Source organism: Arvicanthis niloticus, chromosome 5 (genome assembly GCF_011762505.2).
Source record: "Arvicanthis niloticus isolate mArvNil1 chromosome 5, mArvNil1.pat.X, whole genome shotgun sequence".
NCBI lineage: Eukaryota > Metazoa > Chordata > Mammalia > Rodentia > Muridae > Arvicanthis > Arvicanthis niloticus.
The window spans coordinates 25,106,921-25,129,642 of record NC_047662.1 but is presented as its reverse complement, the minus strand read 5'-3'; the positions used below and the strand labels follow the sequence as shown (position 1 = coordinate 25,129,642).

Here is a 22,722-nt window from a genome sequence, read left to right as displayed (position 1 = left end):
ACAAGAATGCAGGCCATGGCCACACAAAGCATACTTTATCATACAGGCCCAAGCAGCATTTTGGTCTGATAGGTGACCACAGAAACAAACGCTACCTGCCTTTGTTTCTGCCTGCCCAGACCTGTTTCTTATCAGCATAACCCTCTCGGGGCCTATTTCTGAGCTAACCCAGCAGTTGGGGAGCAAGAAACTTCATTCCATGTCTCTATAAAGCAGAACTTGCTTCAGGTCCTTCCTAACCTTGAAATCCTTTGAAATTCCTGTCCTAGAGCTACCTGATTTCTGGGCATTGAACTAGCTCACATAGGTAGCCAGACCCCAGTCCAGAGGTTACCAGCTTTTCCCAATTTGTCACAGTAATAATATTTTCTTTTTTACCATACAACCCCAACCAAAAAATAGTTATTTGATGTTGATTTAAATTCAACTTTAATTGACGAATGATTTTTTAAAAACAAGAAATGATTTTACTATAGTCTTTTTTTAAACAGTTTCCTGTGTAGATGCTGATGTGTTTTGTTGTTGTTTAATATTTATTTATTTATTTTATGTATATGAGTGCACTGTAGCTGTCTTCAGACACACCAGCAGAGGGCATCAGATCCCATTACAGATGGTTGTGAGCTACCATGTGGTTGCTGGGAATTGAATTCAGGACCTCTGGAAGAGCAGTCAGAGCTGAGCCATCTCTCCAGACTCAGATGCTGGAGATGGTTTTTTTTTTTTTTTTAAGTGCTAAATATATCTGAAAGCTTGCAGTGCTGCCATGTTTCCCTCACCCTAGGCTAGTTTTCAACAATATGCAGCTGAAGATGACCTTGAACTCCTGATCATCCTGCCTTCAACTCCCAAGTGCCACGGCATCTAGAATAGGTGGTGCTAAGGACCATGCTATCCACTGGGCTACACCTCTAGCCCTGGAGTGTGCATACCATGTTTACCTATCTAAAGAAAACAAGTGATTAAAACACTGCCCGTGTCCACCGCCACCATGGTCAGGCAAGGCAAGAAGTTTCCGAAATGATTTAAACTGCTTATATGCAGAAGATCACCAGAAGGGGTCCCAGTAACAGCAGACAAGAACACCTTTGCCAAGGCTGGACGCCTGGGTGAGGGCTCCCACCTGCATGCCCTCAGCGCCTCCAGCTGTCATCCATAACTACTCTAATTCTTGTCCCCCTGATAGCAAGGTCCCTAAAATCAGGGATTGTGCTGGGTCACTGAAAAGCCAGAGTCTGGCCTATAGTAAGAACTTCATTAATAATTGCTGGTGACTATTGAATAAATAAGGAGTTCTCCTCATTCCTGATGTACCAGGAGCAACTGAAGCAGGCCAGGGGACTCACGCACTTCATGACTCCAACCATGACACATAGTGTTTGTTGGTTACTGGGTGAGCACAGGTTCACTTCAAACCACGATAGCCAGTGAGCCATCTCTCTAGGCCCCTGATACAAGACATTAAAAATTTTTTTTATTTATGTATTATAACACATATAATTGTATATGTATTATGTATGGGTGCTTTGTCTCCATATACAACTGCACACCAGAAGATGGTATCAGACAGTTGTGAGCTGCCATGTAGGTTCTGGGAATTGAACTCAGAACCTTTGAAAGAACAGAGAGTTCTCTTTTTAAATTTTTTTTCATATATATTTTTTACACACACACACATATGGATAGATATAATTTATTTGTTTTATGTATATGAGTACACTACATGTAGCTGTCTTCAGACACACCAGAAGAGGGCATTAGATCCCATTACAGATGGTTGTGAGCCACCATGTGGTTGCTGGGAATTGAACTCAGGACCTCTGGAAGAGCAGCCAGTTCTCCCAACCACTGAGCCACCTCTCCAGCCATTTTATTTTATTTTATTTTATTTTATTTTATTTTATTTTATTTTATTTTATGTGTACAGTGTTTTGCCTATGTGGATATCTGTGTGCCTGGTGCCCACAGACATCAGAAGAAGGAATCAGACTCCCTGGAACTGGAATTACTGATAGTTGTGAGCCGCCATCTTGTGGATCGGAGGAATCAAACCACATCCTCAAGAGCACTGAGTGCTCTTAACCGCTGCTCCATCTCCCCAGCCCCATGACGTATTTCTTAAAGAATTGTTTTCATTTCATTCTGTTTCATTGATCATGTTTCCTCCTCCTCCAATTCCTCAAAGATTCTCCCCACTTTCCTACCACCAACTTTCCGTTCTTTTCTGCCTCTCTGTTAAAATACAATAACAAATAAAATTCAAAATAAAGCAAAACAAGAAACATAGCAACAAGACAAAGCCAAAACTTCCCACAAAAACCCCCAAACGGGACTGGGTCTGGTGGCTCGCGCTTTTAATTCCAGCATTCAGGAATCCCAGGTAGAAGCAGAAGCCAGCAAATCTCTATGAGTTTGAGGCCAGCCAGGTCTACATAGTGAGTTACAGGACAGCCAGGACTGTGTAGACAGATCCTGTCTAGAAGAAAAAAAAAAAAAAAAAAAAAAACGGAAATAAAAAATAAAGAAACAAAAGAATAACAAGAAAAAAGTGCCCATACAAAGCAAAATGAGACAAAAAGTCTACAAAGATACCAGTGGGCTTGTTTTGTGTTGGCCAGCTAGCTGTGCCTGGGGTAGGGCCCTGCTCTGAGATGTGGCAATATACCCAGGGAGACGCCACTGAAGAAAACTGATTTGTCCTTTACCAGCAGATCTCAGTTTCAGATAGTATCTTGCTTAGGGGTGGGAGCCTGTAGCCACTTGTCTCTTTCAGTGCTGTTATCTGATTAGCTTGAACCTGGGCAGCCCCTGTGGGTGCCACCACTGTCTCTGTGAATTCATATGTACATCAGTCTTGTTGTGTCTGGAAGATGCTGTTTCCTCACGCTCATCCATCACCTGGGTCTCTTACAGTCTTTCTACCTCGCCTTCCAGAGATTCCCGAGCATTGCACGTTGCGTGGAGGTTTTAATGAAGACATTCCATTTGGGACTGAGTGCTCCAAAATGTCTCCCACCCTTCACATTGTCCAGTTGTAGGTCTCTGTGTTAGACTACGACAAGAAGCCTTTCTGATGAGGACTGAGTTAGGAACTGATTTATTAGTACGGCGTGATGTCATTAGGGGTCATTTATTGCTATGTTCCTTTAGCAGAATAATAGTATTAGGTTTTCCCCTAGGTCGGTGACCGACCTAATCTCAGGTTCTTGGTCACTTCACAGGCGTGGGTTCTATCTCTTTGAGTGGGCCTTAAATCCCATCAGACAGTGGTTGGTTACTTCTGTAACCTTTGTGCCACCTTGCATCAGTGTACCTTGTAGGCTGGTCACTGCTGTAGGTTGCAGGGTTTGTAGCTGGGAGATATTAATGATTCCTTTCTCCTCTGTTAGCATGCGAGAGCACCTTCAAGTACCATGAACACTATAGAGATCTGCCTACCTCTGAATTAAAGGCGGGTACCTTTAAGTGTATCAGGCATCAGAGTCATTTGTTAATTACAAATCACAAATATCATTTCCACTCCTTCTCAACCCTTGAGAAGAGCATTCCCACCCTTCAAGAGAACTAGCTTCATAACTATACATTTCAAGTTTGTATCTTGGACTGATCCATACACTGTATCTAATATGAGATTAAAATATCTTTTGGTGAACTTGGACTGAATGTGCCAGAAAGAAGCAATAATATAAATCAATCATGTATGGTCAATGTTGAGCCCAATTGCAAACTTACTTATAAAAATGTCACCACAGACAGCCAAGGCTATACAGAGAAGCTGTCTTGAAAAAAAAAAAGTCACCGTTGGCTGCAGGTGTGACCTGCTTAGCATGTGTGAGGCCCTAGTTTCAATCCCCAGCACCTACCCCTAATATATTTTAAACTATTAACACCATGAGTTAAACCTTGAAGATACTGGGATAATTATTGACCATCACATGTGAAAGCACATTTAAAAGAGGACCAGTTCATGATCTGACAAAGAAGTAACTCTTTTTAAAAATAACAGAATACAGCAACCCAGTTAATATAATGTACATTGTCAAACTCCTAATAGTCACCTAGGAATGAACAATTTGAGACATAACAGTATTAACACAATACACACTCTGGGCTTCACAGCTGCCTTCCTCCCAAGATCCCGATCATTTAACAGAAACAGCCATGTCAGCACCCAGGAGGCAGAGACAGACAGGTCTCTCTGGGTTTGAGGTTAGCCTGGTTAATACTGAGTCCCGGCTGAGGTGAGGCAAACAGCGAGGCCCTGTCTTAAAACTATAAACAGAAACAAACAAAAAGAAATCAGAGCCAGGAGTGAGTAATCCTGGACATGTAAACCAGAGTCAGAGTCAATTTCTTTTTTTCAGGTTTTGCTCTTAGATTTTCATATCCTGGGTGTGAGGGTTTGCATGAGTGCAGGTGTCCACTGAGGCCAGAGGCATCAGATGTTCCAGGGCTGCAGTTACAAGCATCTGGGATACTGGGAACGGAATGCAGGTCCTCTGTAAGAGCAATAGGAGTTCTTAACCACTAAGCCATTAGGAAGTAGACATTTCTGGTTGTATCATGTGATGCAGACACACGTGATGTTTTGCTCAGGCAAGACCCATGAGGGGACACATGATATTTGGAGAGAATATAAATAGCACTCAATGGAAGTGACAAGGTGCTTGCATAGCTGTGCAACCCTTGCTTGGTCTTTCGTCCTCACTGATCTTCCCTTCGTTGAGAGAAGCATGGCATGCCGGCTGGTCGTGGTCACTCCCAATGACTGCTGCCGATTCGGCGGAGGCCTGGCAGTTTCTGCTGGATCGTGCCACCGCTGACACTTTTGGATTGGACTGTTGGCATCCTAACAATTGAAGTTGGAATCACCTGAAAGAACTACTTCTAGGTTTTTGTTTGTTTGTTTTTGTTTTTTTTCGAGACAGGGTTTCTCTGTGTAGCCCTGGTTGTCCTGGAACTCACTCTGTAGACCAGGCTGGCCTCAAACTCAGAAATCCTCCTGCCTCTGCCTCCCAAGTGCTGGGATTAAAGGCGTGCGCCACCACTGCCCAGCAAGAACTACTTCTAAACAGGCACATCCCCTCCCCACTTGTCTTACACCTTCTTTATTTCTACCTTTGGTGGGCTAGAAGGGGAGGCGACACATTTGAGAACCCTTTTTAAAGTCGGTTTTGAAAAATCTAAGCCTACTTACACCATCTCTCTAAGCCTCTCATTTTTATTTTAGTTTGTTGACACAGGCCCTAGCTGGCCTGGAACTTGTTATGTAAACGACGCTGGCTTTTAGCTCACAGAGATCCTCCTGCTTCTGCTCTGGAGTGCTGGGATCAAAGGTGTGCATCATCACACCCCTCCACTATAACTTAAGTGTCCCACCCTGGCCTTGACCTTGTCACACACCTACATCAGGCAATGGGCAAGCTATGAAACATCTGGACTCAGAACCCGAACACAAAATTAAAACCATTCAAAATCCCACTTTATATCTAGACTGTCTCAACCTTGGTACTATTGTTTCTAAATGTTTTACATTTATGTATTTATTTTTGTGACAGGGTCTCACTGTGTATCTCTAGCTTGTTTGGAGATAGCTATGTAGACCAGGCTGGATATATACCAGGCTGGCCTCCAACTCAGATCAGAGATCTGCTCGTCTCTATCTTCTGGGTGCTGGGATTAAAGCACATGCCACTACACCCAATCCATACTGATATATTCTTTTTGAAGATTTATTTATTTTATGAATGTGAGTACGCTGTTGCTCTCTTCAGACATACCAGCAGAGGGCATCAGATCTTATTACAGATGGTTGTGAGCCACCATGTGGTTGCTGGGAATTGAACTCAGGACCTCTGGAAGAACAGCCAGTGCTCTTAACTGCTGAGCCATCTTTCCAACTCTCCCTACTGACATTTTAAAGTAGATAATCCTTTTCTTCTGCGACATTCTCCTATGGAAGGTGGCTCAGCAGCATTTCTGGCCTAAACCTAAATTGGACACAAGAAGTTCCCTGTCGATGCTTCTAACAAGCAAATGTGACTCTAGACAAGGCCACATTTTCTGTATAGGACAATACTATATCCAGCTGAGAAGCACTGTCTAGTGGGAAACCTCTGTATGGATTTTTTTTTTTTTAAACAGAGACATGAAGAGGTCACCAGACAGAAATAAATTAAATAAACAGTAAAGATATCAAATATAGCTCTAGTACCATGATAAATTCATACATCCACTTAATTTTCTTTTTGTTAGGCTCTGTCTTGGTTTATTCTTTGATTTTTTTTTTCATTTTAGATTTATGCATTTTATGTATAAGAGTAAACTGTAGCTGTCTTCAGACACAGCAGAAGAGGGCTTCAGATCCCATTACAGATGGTTGTGAACCACCATGTGGTTGCTGGGAATTGAACTCAGGACCTCTGGAAGAGCAGTCAGTGCTCCTAACCTCTGAGCCATCTCTCCAGTCTCTTCCTTATTCTTTTTTTTTTTTTTTTTTTTTTTTTTTTTTTTTTTTTTTTTTTTTTGAGACAGGGTTTCTCTGTGTAGTCCTGGCTGTCCTGGAACTCACTCTGTAGACCAGGCTTATTCTTTGTTTTTAAAGACAGCATCTTGCTATCTACTCTGCAGCTTTGGCTGGCCTCAAACTAGCAGCAATCCTCCTCAGTCCTTCTGCCTCCTCAGGACTAGGTCCCAAATGTACGCCAACATGTCCCACTGCAAATAGCAGACAATACTTTTTCCCCAGGCAAGAAAAGTATTTCTGGACCTTGATAGCAGTCAGTTCAGAACTCTTTATCTAGTTGGTTCATTTGTTTTGCAATGCTGAGGACCAAGGACCGAATCCATGACCTGGAGTTGCAAGGAAAGTGCTGGAGCACTGAACACCTCCCTGGCTTTATTCAGTCTGCTCTCTCTCTCTTTCCTTTCTTCTCTCTCTCTCTCTCTCTCTCTCTCTCTCTCTCTCTCTCTCTCTCTCTCTCTCTCTCCAGGGTTTCTGTATAACCCTGGATGTTCTGGAACTCACTCGGTAAATCAGACTGGCTTTGAATTCGAACTCAGAGATCCTCCTGAGTATGCCTCTGGAGTGCTGGGGATTAAAGGAGTTCACCCTTCCACCCAGCTATCTATCTATCTATCTATCTATCTATCTATCTATCTACTTGGGATAATGACACGTGGCTTAAAAAAGTTCAATACTTCAATTTATTTCAAAACTTTTTATTTCTTTGTTTTGTTTTTTGTTGTTTTCTTTTTTGAGGCAGAGACTCACTATATATCAATAACTGACCCAGAACTCTCTATAGAGACCAGGCTGGCCTTGAACTCACAGAGATCTGCCTGCCTCTGTGTCCTGAGTGAGGGATTAATCAAGGCATATGCCATGTGGCCTGTGTGGTATCCGTCTTTATATAATGTGGCTCAAACCACACCTGAGATGGTCCATGCTTTTTTCAAGGAAACAAAGCCACTAACAGGGTGTGGGCATCACAGCAATGTAAAGGTGTCATCAGAGTTTCAGGTGCAGTCCTAAGACTACTGAAGTACAAATGAAATACCTTTCCAGGGGTGGGGTCTAAGTCAGTAAGAGAGTACTTGCCCAGTGTGGACAAGGTCCAGGATACACCACCTATTACTGAGAAAACCAATGAAACCAAAAGATTTTGCTTTTTTTTTTTTAAGTTGACAATTTTTAAATAATTTATCTTATTTTAATTTATGTGCACTGGTTTGAGGGTATCAGATTTTCTGGAACTGAAGTTAGAGACAGTTGTTAGCTACCACATGGTTGCTGGGAATTGAACCCAGGTCCTCTCGAAGAATAGCCAGTGCTCTCAACCACTGAGCCACCTCTCTAGCCCCTTTGCCCACTTTCCACTCCTCCTTCTCCCCTTCCTTCAATGGCTTTTTTAAAAATTATTATAGACAACACAAAATTAGGTATCTAATTTATTGCAGTGCCAGAGATCGGACCCAGGGCCTTCCTAATGACAATGAGCTGCACCTCCAGTTCTGCCAGGAAAGGTTATGCACATTTTAAATTCCAGCCCTTGGGAGGTGATGGCAGTCAGAACTTCAGGAGTATGAGGCCAGCCTGGTCTACATAGTGGGTTCCACAGCAACCAAGGCTATACAGAGAAACCCTGTCTCAGAATATAGACAGACAAACAAAAGCTTTAACTCGTCAATAACAAGACAATACATAAATGTCAGCTGACAAATGCTTCTCACTAGGTATTGATTAAGAGACAGAGAGTGATTTCACTGCTTTTTTGAAACTGTATTAAAATTAAAGGAAGACTGGGATTTCTTTTAAAGTCCACTTTGGGTCCTTTAACGTAAGAAAAGTCTGTGAAAGTCCCTTCTAGTGCACCTGCCATCCGTGGTCTTTCCTGTCCTTTGATACTTTTGTGACTTGGCTGCAGAGTGGCTTAAAACCTGTTCTAGCCAGCTCCTTCCTTCTGGAAGGTCTTCTAAGATTGATTGGTTTATTTTATGTACATGAGTACACTGTAGCTGTCTTCAGACACACCAGAAGAGGGCATCAGATCCCATTACAGATGGTTGTGAGCCACCATGTGGTTGCTGAGAATCTCGAACTCAGGACCTCTGGAAGAGCAGTCCGTGCTTTTTTTTTTTTTTTTTTTTTTTTTTTTTTTTGTTGTTGTTGTTGTTGTTTTGTTTTTCGAGACAGGGTTTCTCTGTGTAGCCCCGGCTGTCCTGGAACTCACTCTGTAGACCAGGCTGGCCTCGAACTCAGAAATCTGCCTGCCTCTGTCTCCCAAGTGCTGGGATTAAAGGTGTGTGCCACCACTGCCCGGCCAGTCAGTGCTCTTAAGCACTGAGTCATCTCTCTCCAGCCCTAGACGGTTTTCTAAAGCCTGAATGTTACTTAGGCATGCTCGCCACCCTCCAACCCCCAGCTCAAGTCTGTGCATAAACTAGGTGACAGGGTGTCAGCGGGACATGTATGTCCAGGAATATCATCAGGATGCCCATGTCCAGGTTGCATGTCTGGGAAATGACTAAGAAAACCAGGGAGCCTTTTGATTTTTGCCCAAACGACTTACTTTATAATCTCAGAATAGGGGATCTGTGTGTCAAATAGCAGATGAGACGAGCACTACCCTGCCCTGGCTCACAGCCTCTCCTCTGGGGCTCACTTAACTTCACCCAGCTGGACAAGCAAGGGGGTCCAAATGAACTTGGAGTTCGTTTCAGTGTTTGTCTGCACACAACTTCCTCCGGCCTTTAGAGTGCTGTCTTAGATTTAAGGAGTAGCTTTTATGACCACGTAGTCGGCCCTGTCTGCTTTTTATCAAAGCAGATTCCCAGAAAATTAAACTGCAGAATTCGTTACAAGAAGCCTGGCAGGTGAATGAAAGACAGATGTTCTGATGACATATTCTTGCCACCTCTTCAGAAGACGGTAATGACGTAAGAAAGTAAGAGACTAAGCAGGAAGGTTTTCTTATTTTCCTCCTGCCCAGAGTCAGCTTCTCAGCAGGAGAATTAGGAAGCCTCAGGGCTCAACCTTGATTCAGTCAGAACCAAGGAGAGACCAACAAGACCCTCAGACTCCATGCTAAAAACTCATCGGTCTTTTGAGTCAGAGCATCCAGCCTCCGCTACGAAGTCTAACATAACAATCCAACTGTAACGACATTGCGGGGAGACAATCCCCAAGTTTCACAAAACTCAACAGATGGTAGCTTTCACCGCAGAATGAGCCATAATACTTAAAACCTGCCCACTGAGTCACTGCTAAGTAAGTGTCTCTGGGGCTGGTAAGTTGGGCCGAATGTGTGGCTTGTCATCAGAATCCTCGGCAGCTGGGTCATTCTCCTCACCGGACTCTATGTAGATGGGCCAGTCATCTGTGTCGCTCTTCTCGTGGATTTCAGAAGAGGCCTCCACCAGGCTAAGGTTGACGGGCATCAGGTCGTCATCTTCATCGTGGGGGTCTGTGACACAGGTGCAGCTGTCACACAGCCCAAAGCGCCTCAGCCCCTGGGACAAGTGGCTTGTAAAGGTTCTTCGACAGCCCTTGCAGATAATTGGACGGCTGGATCTGTGAACCTGTCAGCACAAGGGAACACGGTAAAGGTCACAGAAAAGCTGGAGAGAAGAGTCAGCAGTTAGGAGTACTTGCTGGGCAAATGGAAGCATGTTGCTCTCCTGCCTCAGGGTGCCACTTTTGATGGGAGACTGGAGATACAGCTTACTCTACATCCTTACCAGGGGAAGAGACCCACAGTCTGCTGGCCTTGCCAGTTCTGGCCTCATGACAGCCATCCTTAAATAAAAGCTGAGCTTCTTAGAAAACTAGCCTGTTTGCACACCAGTGTTAACTTTCTTTCTTTTTTCTTTTTAGATTTATTTATTTATTTTATGTATATGAATACTGTAGCTGTCTTCAGACACATCAGAAGAGGGCATCGGATCCCATTACAGATGGTTGTGAGCCATCATGTGGTTACTGGGAATTGAACTCAAGACCTCTGAAAGAGCAGTCAGTGCTCTTAAGCGCTGAGCCATCTCTCCAGCCCCAGTGTTAACTTTCTAAGTGGCACCTCCAGCCCAGCTTTTACCTGGTATAAGAAAACTTCACAAACTTCTCTAAAAAAATCTCTAGATGACAGAGACGTGACAGACAGGCCCACCCTCATATTAGGAGACAAACACAGTCCTTACAGTGACATCACTGACACTTACGCTCAGGGCGTGACTCCGAAGGTGCTCCTGCCTCGTGAACCTCTTGCCACAGGTCTCGCAGGGATAAGGCCGTTCGCCAGTGTGTGACCGGATGTGCCGCTTAAGGATGCCCTTCTGCTTGGCAGTGTAAGGGCAGAAAGGACACTTGTGGAGCTTGATGGGGACCACCAGCACGTCACCTGAGGAATCCAACAGACTGAATTAGCTGTCTACAGGGACAACCATGGCCACCTTTTGGGGTGGGACTGGGAAACACCCTCAACCCAGACAGAGAGGGAGATACCTACTCCACCTGCTAGTAAGTAGCAAGATTGACCAGTACAAGTCCCACTGTGGCTTCCAAAAGGTCAAAGGTCAAGTCAACTAAGCGGGCTTTCTCCCCTGCCCCTTCCCCTTGCTTAGACATCGAACCCAAGGCCTTGAATGTGATACTCAAACGCTCTTTCACTAAGACCCATCCCCACCCACCCAGCTTAGTTTCTGGTCAGAAGCATTAGGCTTTAATAGCTGGAACATCTCTCTAGTCCATGAGAGTTTTTTTGCTATTAAGATTTTTGTTAACTTAATTTTTATTCATGTAAATGGGTATGTCTGTGTATTAATGCCAGGTGTGTATGGGCACCCATAGGGGCCAGAAGGTATCTCCTTGGAGTTGAAGCTATGAGACATCTAACATAAATATTCTGGGACCAAACATGGGTCCTCTGGAAGAGTAACCAGAGCTCTGAGCATCTCTCCAGCCCCGTGTTCTGTACGTTTTACAAACATTTTGTGGTATATCAAAATTATTTTTGTCTTCCCTGTACACACCTGGCGTGATTCATCCTGGCATAAGCTGTAACAGCCAGTCAACGCTCCGTGTTATAAAGACCAATGTCAACTGAAATGGTGGAGAGGCTCTCACTTGGAAATACTAGGAAACCAACCTAGACATACTTATCATAGAAACACTGTGATACCCAATATATCAGCCTTCAATTTCTTGTACCTACAGGCCTATCATTAAAGCCAGTAATAGCAAGTGTGGCTTTATCCCAAACTTGGGGGCTACAGTGATGTGTTGGTTTGAATGAGAAATGTCCCCCATAGGCTCATGTATTTGAACCCTCAGTCTCTGGCTGGTTGTACTGTTTGGAGACAGTGCCTAGCAATTCCAGATTCTTTAAAGATTAAGTAGTTTATTTGGAAATAGACGAAGAGATAGATGGGAACAGAAGTGCCATAAGGCGTGGTAAACTTTTTTTTTTATACTTTTTTTTTTTTTAAGATTTATTTTATATATTTGAGTGCTCTATCTGCATGTGCACCTGCATGCCAGAAGAGGACATCAGATCCCACTACAGATGGTTGTGAGCCACCATGTGGTTGCTAGGAATTGAACTCAGGACCTCTGGAAGAGCAGCCAGTGCTCTTAACCACTGAGCCATCTCTCCAGCCCAAGGCGTGGTAAACTTGTACGTGTTCCAGGAGGTTTATATTTTAAACATGATGAGCCTGGGATTCCTTATAACCCTAAAAGTAACCTAAATTTCACTGAAAGGCTCAGGGAAAGGTGCCCTTTCAGTTTATTTATCACAGGCACTGGTTTTCTGGAACTAGCTCCGAAGCCAGAACAGCAATATGGCCCAGGTCCAGAAGCCTGACACCCACTCAAATGCCAGGACCGCTAAGATCAGGAGAGCTACTTCCAAAACTAAGGGGCCATCTAAACTACCAAGACCATGTCCAACATATTGAGGTGCCTCTCCAATTCCTAGGAGCCCACACAAACTATCTGGCCCACCTCCAAAACTGGGAACTTGTAGTCTCAGACCAGGACAGCCACGATTTGAAAGTGGCCTCCCTTTACCTTATAGTCAGCAAGGCATGCTCTTCCCACTGGGCCCCAGACTCTCCAATGGTAGCACCCCTCATTAGGCACTCCTGGCACTGCAGGATGATGCCACACGGGCACCTTTAGCTCCTTTCTCCAAGAGCCAAGGGGTTTTCTTCAAGACCTCTTACTGTAACTTCTAGAGTAATGACACAAACAAAAGTTTCTTTCCCATTCAGTTCTTTTGCTTTGTTCTGGTTTTGTTTTTTTTTTTTTTTACTGTTTAAGTATTCAAACTTAATGTGTACCATCTTCATCTTAAAGATTTCTAAATGTTATTTATTATCATTACTGTTACTGTATGTTCATGATGTTTGTGTGAACATGGGGACGCATGTGTAAGAGCTACAACCAGCATGTGGAAGTCAGAGGACACCTTTTGGGAACTGGTGCTCTTCCTTCACTGTGGGCTCCAGGGTCAAGCTCAGGTTGTCAGGTAGAAATGACAAGCCTTCCTACCACTGAGGCATCCCACTGGCCGTCATCTTTATTACTAAGCTAAGCCAAGGCCTATCCTAGACCTTCCCGTTGTTATCAACAATGTGTGTAGCATCTTCATCCCCTGGGACTCCTTCTAGGCACTGAAGAACATCCACCTAGGTGATGCTGAAAGAAATATTTGTTTTGTGGATATGAACTTTAGAAGAGTTTTTGTTTGTTTTGTTTGTGTTTAGAAGGACAGTGGCAGGGTCTCCTGTAGTTCAGGCTGGCCTCAAACTCACTGTGCACCAAGGTCTTGAATTCTGATCACCTGCTCTTAAGTGCTGGGGTTACAGGCATGGGCTACCACTTCTTTTCTTGTCCTTTTCCCCTGAACATTAACAACTCCTCACACAGCCTGACATCCCATCAGGGATTATATATAACTGAAGGATGATTTAAAGAACATGGGGCACTGTTAACACACACTATCACTTCATGTGTTTAAAATGTTTTATTTTATACGTATGGATGCCTTACCTACATGCATGTCTGTGCACTATGTACATGCATTGCCCGGGGAAGTCAGAAGAGGGTGTTGGATCCTGGAACCAGAGTTACAGACAGTTTGTAACCCACTGTGGGTGGAAAATAAACCTGGGTCCTTTGCAAAAGCAACAAGAGCTGTTAACTGCTGAGACATCTCTCCAACTACTTATTTGTTTGTTTGTTTATTTATTTATTTAGACAACATATCACTAAACAGCCCTTTTTGGTCTGGAATTTGCTATCTAGACCAGGGTGGCCTTGAACTCACAGAGTTCTGCTTGCCTCTTCCTCCCAAGTGTTGTGATGTGCCACCACAATCAACAGTATCAGTTTACAGAGAGGATGTGAGCATCTAGTGGATTTTATCATCTAAGGGGAGTCTTGGAACCAACCCCTCATGGACATCAAAGGATGACCACACCCTGTCTAGGCAACACAGACATACACAAAGAAGAGCCAGGCAAAGGACTCAGGCAGTGACATGCCAGAAGAGCAAACACAAGGACCTCATGTTGTTGTTGTTGTTTTGTTTTTGTTGCTTTTTCAACACAGGGTTTTGCTGTATAGCTTTGGCTGTCCTGGAACTCATTACATAGACCAGGCTGGCCTCCAAATCACAGAGATCCACCTGCCTCTGCCTCCTGAGTGCTGAGATTAAAGCTATGCATTGCTACCGCTGCCCAGCAAGGACCTGATTTTACCTGAGCACCTGTGAAAAGCCAGGCATGTCTACATATACCTATAATTCCAGCAATGGAAAAATGGAGATAGTTGGATCCCTGGAGGTCCGGGTCACTCACTGGCTAGCCAGACTAAGCAAACTTAGCAAGCCCTTGGCCAGAGAGACCCTATCTCAAAAAAACAAGGTAGGGAATTTAAAGAGATAGATGAACAGCTTAGAGCACCAGTTGCTCCTTCAAAGGACCTGGGCTCAGTTCCCAACATACACACGGCAGCTCAGAGCCATTAGTAACTCCTGATCTAGGAAATCCAATGCCCTCTTTTGGCCTCTGCACACATACGATGTACAGACTTACATGGTGGCAAAACTTCCTACATGTGAAACAAAATAAGATAACTTATAATTACAAAAAGCAAGAACAAAGTGGACATCTCTTGAGGTGCAACATCTAATACAGTCCTCTGGTGTCCATATGCATGTGTGCACACGTGCATGCGCGTGCGCGCACATACACACACACACACATACACACACACACACACACAGAGCGCATAAAGAAACACCGTTCTTTATACGCAGCAATGGTGTAGCAGTAGCAGCGGTGGCATGATGGCGGTGAGGGTCCCAATGAGGGGCGAACACAAGGCACAGAACGCACTAAATGCTGGCAGAGAGATGCTTGCAACCCAAACTCACCTGAGTCCTCTCTATACCAGTCGTTCTGAACGTCCATCACCGAACTCATGGGTACTCCTGGGCCTTCCAGTCTTCCCTCCAAGCCACGAGAAAAGTGATGATCGGCGTCATCTTTGCTCTGGACAGCACCATTGCGCAGGAGAGCCTCCAGGAACTGCTTCACGTGGTAGCTGCTGTACGTCAGATCCAAGGCCTGGTTACTGGGCAGGCCATCCTCTGCATGGGCCAGTGGGGCGACATATTGCTGCAGCTGTTCGTCAGCCTCCACCTCCACTCTGGCAACATCAAATTCCATCTTAGGTTCAACCCGTCTGGGCACAATACAAAAGTCACTGTCGGAGGCCCCGGAGCCCTGGCTGTCTTTCGACACCAGCTCTAAGGGATGGCAGTCATCACAAGGAGATGATCTTATACAGTCCAGACTCCCTTCTCCATCTGCTGGGGAGGAGACAAAGTTCTTGGTGCCACAAGAAGTCCCCTCCAGTCCTGAACTTGGACTTTCACTGTCTATGTCATGAGCTGCAGCTGCCGCCGCGGCCGCCGCGGCTGCCACTGCCGCTGCCACAGCGGCCTCCTTCTCCATCTTTCTGCAGATATCCAAGGACGACCTGATGTATGTCTTGCAGAAGTTGACCACGTCGTTCATCTGCAGGTAGCTGGCAGCTGACATGACTTCAATCACGTTCTCGCCACACAGATCCAACTTCCCAGAGTAGAGGAAGTCTAAGATGGTGGAGAAGGCGTCAGAGGTGACGATGTCCAAGGAGGCTGTGCTATGCCGCCCACTGTCCTGGATGTAGTGGAGGAGCAGGGCGCGGAAGTAGCCACTGTTAGCAAACAGAATGTTCCTGTGGGCTTTGAAGATGCGCCCTTCCACGATGATGCTGCAGTCACAGAAAAAGTCTCGTTTCCGCTGCTCATTCAACTCTCCCAAGAGCTTGGCGCAATAGGACTGTGCCTCCATTTCTCCGTCAGCCGCTGCTGCTCTGGAGGGGCCTGGAGCTCTGCCAAGATTTTTATCTATGTTAATTCCCAAACTCCGACCTTAAAATAGACTGTTCATATTTTGTTTTGATTTTCTGTAGCCCAGGCTGGCCTTGAATTTTCTATTTAGCCCAGGCTGGCCTTGAATTTTCTATGTAGCCCAGGCTGGCCTTGAACTCCTGGGATTGTAGGGGTGGTTCACCATCCCCCAGTTTGTGTGGTGCCTCAACCTAGACTTCCTGTGTGCAAGGCAAGCAGTCTGCCAACTGATCTAATACCCCTGGCGTCTAGAAGTTCATATATTATCATCTGTTATATTTCAAAGCACTGGCTCAGGGTTGCAGAGATGACTCGGTGATTAAGACCACTTTGTTGCTCTTGAAAATGATCTGGGTTCGGTTCTGAGCACCCACTCAGTAATTCACTACTCTCCTTAACTCCAGTGCCAGAGGATCCAACAGCCTCACGGACCTCAACAGGCACCAGGCACTCACGTTCACACACATCTATACATGCAAGCAAAACACTCACAAAAGTAAAATAAATAAATCTAAAAACATTAAAAACAAAAAACTACTGGACCAATGGTGTTTTCATGATGTAGGCAGTTTTGAATAACTGGTTGGAAGGATTAAAAAAAAAAGAAGAACAAAAAGTTATGGCAGATAAATAGATGTGGGCACAGTAGTTGGTGTTTTACATGGATTCTCTCCACAAGTTTTTATAAAAGGCCTGTGAGGGAAGCAGGTAAGGTGATACACACCTGTGATACTTATACTCAGGAGGCTGAGGCAGGGGGATCAGTTCTGAGCCAATGTGAAATATAAAATGAGACCCTGTCTCTAAATAAATAAATAGGGGGTGGAGGGACAGCTCAGTGGTTAAGGACACTTGCTGCTCTTTCAGAGGACCAGAGTTCGGTTCCCAGCATCCACACTGGGCAGCTCACAACCACTTGTAACTCTAGCTCCGAGGGATTCAACACCCTCTTTTGGTCTCCACGGGCACTCCACATACACATAAATCAAAACCTATCTTCCAAAAAAAGGAAAAATTAAAACAACTGGCCAGACAGTGGTGGCACATGACTTTAATCCCCACACTTGGGAGGCAGAGGCAGGTGGATCTTTTTGAGTTTGAGACCAGCCTGGTTTACGGAGCAAGTTCCAGGACAGCAAGTGCTACACAGAGAAACCCTATAGTAAAAATAAATAAAATAAAATAAAACCCACCATAATTTTAGCACTTGAGAGGCAGAGACAAGAGGATCAGGAGTTAGTTTGCCATCTTTGACATTTTGTTTACATTTTTTATTTATTTATTGTATGTGTATGTATGTGTGTACACATATGATGTATGTGGGCATGTATTTATTTACATTTATGTGTATATATGAGTGTGCATATGTATGTATGTGGACACATGGGTGCCAAGGTGCACATACAGAAGCCAACTCTCTTCTCTGACCATCTGGGTTCTTCTGCACTGAACTCAGATCATTACGCTCAGTGCAAGTGTCTTTACTTTCTGAGGCATCTCTCCATCACCAAGATTGCATTTGACTACACGAACTAGCCCAGCATGGGCTAACATCGAGCCCCTGTCTCAGCAAACAAACAAAAGGCTGGAGATATGGTTCAGGTGGCAGAGTGCCTGCCTAGCACCCATGAAGGCCTGGGTTCCAACCCCAGCCCCCTACAAAGTGGAGGTGACGGCAAATGGCTGTAATCACCGCACTAGTGAATTAGAGGCAGGAGAACCAGGAGTTCAAGGCCACATTCAGCTATATAGCTAGTTCCAGGTTAGCCTGGGAGATGACATCCTATCTCAAATAAATAAATAAATCCTTGTAAGTCCTCATTTTTATCCCTGTTTTTCCAATAAAGAAATCAAAGATACAAAATGGACAAGCCGTGACAGTCAGGACTCAGGGTTTGTCTAGAGTCTATGGATCTTATGCACTGGATTAGACTCTGCAAATGGTATGGTTTCTTTTCCTGTATCTTAACCAGAATTTAGATATAAGCCAGCAGCCTCATCTCCAATCTTCTATCACTATTTTGTGGAGAAATCTGGTAGATCCCTGGGCTTGCCAGCACACATGTCCCCTTCTAAGGGTTCTGGTACCCCTAAGGCTGCTACAGAACTATTCTTCCTCCTCTCTTGGCCAATGTGCTATGCATAAAACAGGCACCATCCAGCTCAGGTCCCAGCTGTGTAGGCTGTCCTATAGGCTACTATGACCAATGCATCTTACTCTCTGACCATCGGTGATTGACTCAGAGAGGGCACAGTGGCTAGAACCAGTGAAAAGCAATGGAACCTTTGTTGGGCTTCTGAAAGGGGCATCCTGCTCTGTGAGCTCAGAGAACGTGAGGAATGTGCAGCTGTACCACCAGAAGAACCAGCCTAACAAAGGTGACAGCTGAGTCCTACCTAGCTCAAGCTGTGTCTGAACCAATTAAGTCCCTTTTTGCTTTAGCTGCTCTTGCTGACAGGACTAACTCCACTACCCTGGGTTAATGCCTTCCTACTGTTACAGTCCTCACCTTCCGTCAGAAGATGGCATGCCCTTTAAAGGCATGGGCGTGTTTTATTAAATCTGACAGTCAGACTGCGTTGGTTAAAGAATGTTTGCTCAGCTGGGCAGTGGTGGTACATGCCTTTAATCCTAGCACTTTAATCCTTTCTGAGTTCGAGGCCAGCCTGGTCTACAGAGTGAGTTCCAGGACAGCCAGGGCTATACAGAGAAACCCTGTCTCAAAAAACAAAACAACAATAACAACAAAAAAGTTTGCTCAATTAAAGGTATGCTCCTATTTTTAAATGCTAGTCAGAACTAGGAAATCAAGCTTAGAATCTTCCTGGTGGTGAGAGATATGGAGGTGCTAGCCTGCCCCAAGCACCCCTTCCCTCTCCCATCAGACCCCAACCACTCCTTCACCTACTGACCCACTGCAGTCCTGGGCAACTGTAGTCAGCTCTCTGTAGCAGCAGCTTCTACATCCATGCGTTCAATTAGCCACGAACTAAAAAGATTTAAGGGGAGAAAGGTCAGGGGAGAAAGGTCAAACTTGTATGTTTTGTGTGTGTGTGTGTGTGTGTGTAGGGGGTGGCTGGAGGATATATGTGCCACAGTATTCACATGAAGGTCAGAGGACAACTTATGGAAGTTGGCACTCTCCAATCATGTATGTCCCTGGGGTTGAACCCAGGGCTGGCAGCAAGCACCTTTACCCACAGAGCCATATCTACAGTCTAATTCCTACATTTTTTTTTAAAGATTTATTTATTTTTTATTTATATGAATACATTGTATCTGTCTTCAGACACACCAGAAGAGGGCATCCAATCTCATTACAGATGGTTGTGAGCCACCATGTGATTGCTGGGAATTGAACTCAGGACCTCTGGAAGAGCACTCAGTGCTCTTAACTGCTGAGCCATCACTCCAGCCCCTAATTCCTACATTTTTAGATTCATCTTAAACTCAACAAATTATATCATAATCCTAAAAAAATTTTTCATCTAAAGTAGTTAAGTGAACACTGTACTTTACTACTTTACGAGGAAGAGCATTGTCTTGTATCTGTAGAAATTTTAAATATATTATATATACAAAAATATTTATATATTATATATTAAATATATAATAGATATTTAAAATACACACACACACACACACACACACACATACATATACTTGTTTTTTTGAGTTAGGGTTTCTCTGTGTAGCCCTAACTATCTTAGAACTCACTCTGTAGACCAGGCTGGCCTTGAATTCACAGAGATCCACCTGCCTCTGCCTCCCAAGTGCTGGGACTGAAAGTGAGCACCACCTCCACACGACTAGATATACTTATTTTTATTATGAGATGTTTGTCACCTGTGTGCCCAATCCCTGTGGAGGGCCTAAGAAGGAATCAGATCCCTGGGAACTGGAGTTACAAGTGGCTATGTGCCACCGTTTGGGTGCTGGGAATTGAACCCGGGTCCTCTGTAAGAGCAGCCAGTGCTCTTAGCCACCTCTCCCATAGCTGTAGAATTCCTATATAAATCAACCTGTGATGTTTCCCCAGTGGAAGGCTTCATTGTGTTCTCACCTTGACCAAAACCAAAACAAAAATACTTCCTCAAGGATGATGGCCCAGCATCTGCCAGTTTAGCCTTTGCTAGACAAGGTTCTTGTTATGGATCCTTGTAGCAAGGGATTAGTCTCTCAAAATGCTTTCCATGATTCCCATGATGCCTTTAAACGTTTCTCTTTTACTTCACCCCCTTGAACATGCAGAGTTTCCTATGCATTGTGACACTCGCAGCCCACTGCCTTTTTAGTCAACTCCCAAATAAACTATTTCTCTTTAAAGAGTCTCTGATTGTTGGGCTGCAGAGACTGCTCAGTGGTTATGAGCACCGGCTGCTCTTCCAGAGGACCAGGCTTCAATTCCCAGCAACCACATGGCAGCTCATAACTGTCTGTAACTCCAGTTCCAGGGGAGCTAGTGCCCTCTTCGAGCTTCTGTAGGTGCCAGGAACACATGTAGTACGCAGACATATACCCAGGCAAAACACCCATACAAAAGATATTTTAAAATTTTAGAAGACATAGTCCTGTAGGATTATCCATAGTTAACTGAAATGTCACCAAGATACACTGAAAAAAAGAAAGAAAGAAAACTCCACAAGATGCAAAAACATACGTGTGTGTGTGTGTGTGTGTTTGTGTTTACTGGACAATTATACAAGAAAGGCAGGTAGATTTAACAGCAGAAGTATTAGGGATAAGAACTATGTTAAAGAAGTCTTGCGTTTTACTTCAAACTTTCCTGGCTAGGTCCAAAGGACTTCAGTCCAGTTCCTAGCACCTGAATCTCATGGCTCACAACTGCCAGGAACTCCAGCTTCTGGATGGTATCTTCACCTCTGGCTTCAGTTGGCAGCCGCATTCCATGGCCCAGACTCACACACACACATTAAAAGTAAGAACAGAAGCAGCCTGCACAGTCTCCGTGTCTCCCCTTTAACCTCATTCGTTTTGTTTGTTTTGAGAAAGTCTGGCTATGTAGACCAGGCTAGTCTTGAATTCCTTCCCATGTTCCTGCCTCTGCCTTTCCAGTGCTAGGCTTATAGTGTTCACCACCACTGTTTGTCCAGCCCTCTTTCTGACACCTCTCCTTCGGTCCCACCAACCTGAGAATAAAAACTGCGCATCATTCACTTCGAAGCAGGAAAAAAACTACTTGATAAACATTCATTTTTAGCCTTATACTAACACAGTGCAGAATATTTTCATTTTTCAGAGAGGGAATCTGAGGTTCAAAGATACAGTCTACATGTCCAGGATTTAGAACCCATATTCTACTGATTCCAGATAGGTAATCCTTAGCCATTGTTTACCGATCTCCTCAAACCCTCTAACAGGTCTAGCAATAGACCGGGAAGACTCTCCCTCCTCTGGCCCAAGGAAAGGGGGAACAAGGCTAAGAGTTTTGCAGGGGTAGAATTTCTGACCAATTGCCATCTTCGGTTCTCCTGCTAAATTGCTCCCAAGACAGCGGGAACAATCCATCCAGAGTCAGACGACCTGAGGAGGCTACTAGAACCAGGTAATGGGCACATTCCCTGGTGTCTGGTGTGGAAACCGAGGCCTTGCCTCTCGCAGGTCTTCGCACCGGCAAAGTGACCATTGCCCAAGCGGACACTGGCCCAGCCTGGCCAAGCCCTGGTGTCTGAGTACCCTTCAGGATCAGAATGAGCAGAAGCCAGAACTCCCACCTGGACCTTGCGGGGTGGGTCACCCACAGCCAGGGAGGGTGGGCACGTGCCTCCGTGTCCACCCACCCCACGCAAGAAGAGGGAGGATCTGCCACTGAGCGCGGCTCCGAGCAGCCGGGGTCCAGGGAGTTACTGGGCCGGGCGGTCCAAAGCTGGCTGAGAAAGGCAACCGTGCCTGCTACCTACACCCGATTCCCTGAGCCAGGCTTCGGAGGTGCCCCTAACTTTCCCCAAAACCAAAAAAGCCGCGGCGCCGACAGGATGCTGTGTTCTCACCTGGCAGCGGGTTCCAGCCTCCTCCGGCGAGCTGAGCGTACTGACACGCCCCCTTTCATTCACCTGCGGCCCTCCAGTGAGAAGCGGGGGAGATGACCAATGGTGGGAGATCTTGGGCTGGTGAAGGCGGGCCCTTCAGTCAGCAGCTAGTCCGTCAATGGTCCGGGTACCCACCTCGGGAGGATGCGCTTTGAAGACTCCAGCGTTCACGGGGTGATGGGAGTTGTGGTCTTGTTAGTGTCCGAGAATTTGGGAAAATAATCTACTATGAAAACCAAGTTCGAACCAACAAAAGTTTCTTTATTCAAAAAGCCGGTGAAAGAGTTAAAATTTTTTAAACCTTCCACAGATGGAGTCAAGAGTGCAGATCAGCTTGTTCTGCGCTCTGGGTCCTAGGAAACTAGCTATCCACAAGACAAAATAAATAAGGTAAGAGTTCAGAGCTGGGAGTTCAGGTCTGCATGCCCGTGTACCCTGGATACCAGGAACTGAACTGACCACAAGATAGGGTTTCGTGCCCGTGCACCCTGGATACCAGAAACAGAACTAACCACAAGACAAATTGGGTAGGGATTGATTCTTAACATGACCGTTTCTTGAACCTGTCACGGAAGCTGAACACTGGTGCTTTCTATAGATACTTAATCATGATCCCCCCTCCCACCCCCCACCCACCCCCGGGTTGCGGTTCTTCCTTTACATCTTGTTGAGGAGAACTGCCAGTGATGCTGTGGAGCTACACATAAAGAAT

At 45.0% G+C, this 22,722-nt stretch overlaps 1 protein-coding gene across 2 annotated transcripts; it reads right to left on the bottom strand.

Annotated features, from left to right (window-relative positions):
* Positions 1 to 6,529: 6,529 nt before the first annotated feature.
* On the bottom strand, positions 6,530 to 22,369 carry Zbtb8b (zinc finger and BTB domain containing 8B). 2 transcript variants are annotated; one of them, XM_034503545.2, is made up of 5 exons: positions 21,972 to 22,369; positions 18,873 to 18,949; positions 14,937 to 15,940; positions 10,717 to 10,895; positions 6,530 to 10,080 (listed from the first exon to the last, which is right to left on the bottom strand). In XM_034503545.2, exons 3-5 carry the CDS (start codon positions 15,898 to 15,900, stop codon positions 9,766 to 9,768), a joined length of 1,458 nt encoding a protein of 485 aa, XP_034359436.1. In that variant the 5' UTR covers positions 15,901 to 15,940; positions 18,873 to 18,949; positions 21,972 to 22,369; the 3' UTR covers positions 6,530 to 9,765. The 2 variants fall into 2 exon arrangements, with proteins under 2 accessions (XP_034359436.1, XP_076790261.1); XM_076934146.1 differs by lacking the exon at positions 18,873 to 18,949.
* Positions 22,370 to 22,722: the final 353 nt, after the last annotated feature.

Excerpts from the sequence above, each read along its gene's own strand:
- Zbtb8b (XM_076934146.1), bottom strand. The coding sequence starts at position 22,030 with ATGAAAGGGGGCGTGTCAGTACGCTCAGCTCGCCGGAGGAGGCTGGAA. Across the intron at positions 15,941-21,971 it reads AGGCTGGAACCCGCTGCCAG|AGCTCCAGGCCCCTCCAGAG; the intron begins GTGAGAACACAG and ends AAATCTTGGCAG. Across the intron at positions 10,896-14,936 it reads CTGGTATAGAGAGGACTCAG|GTGACGTGCTGGTGGTCCCC; the intron begins GTGAGTTTGGGT and ends TGGATTCCTCAG.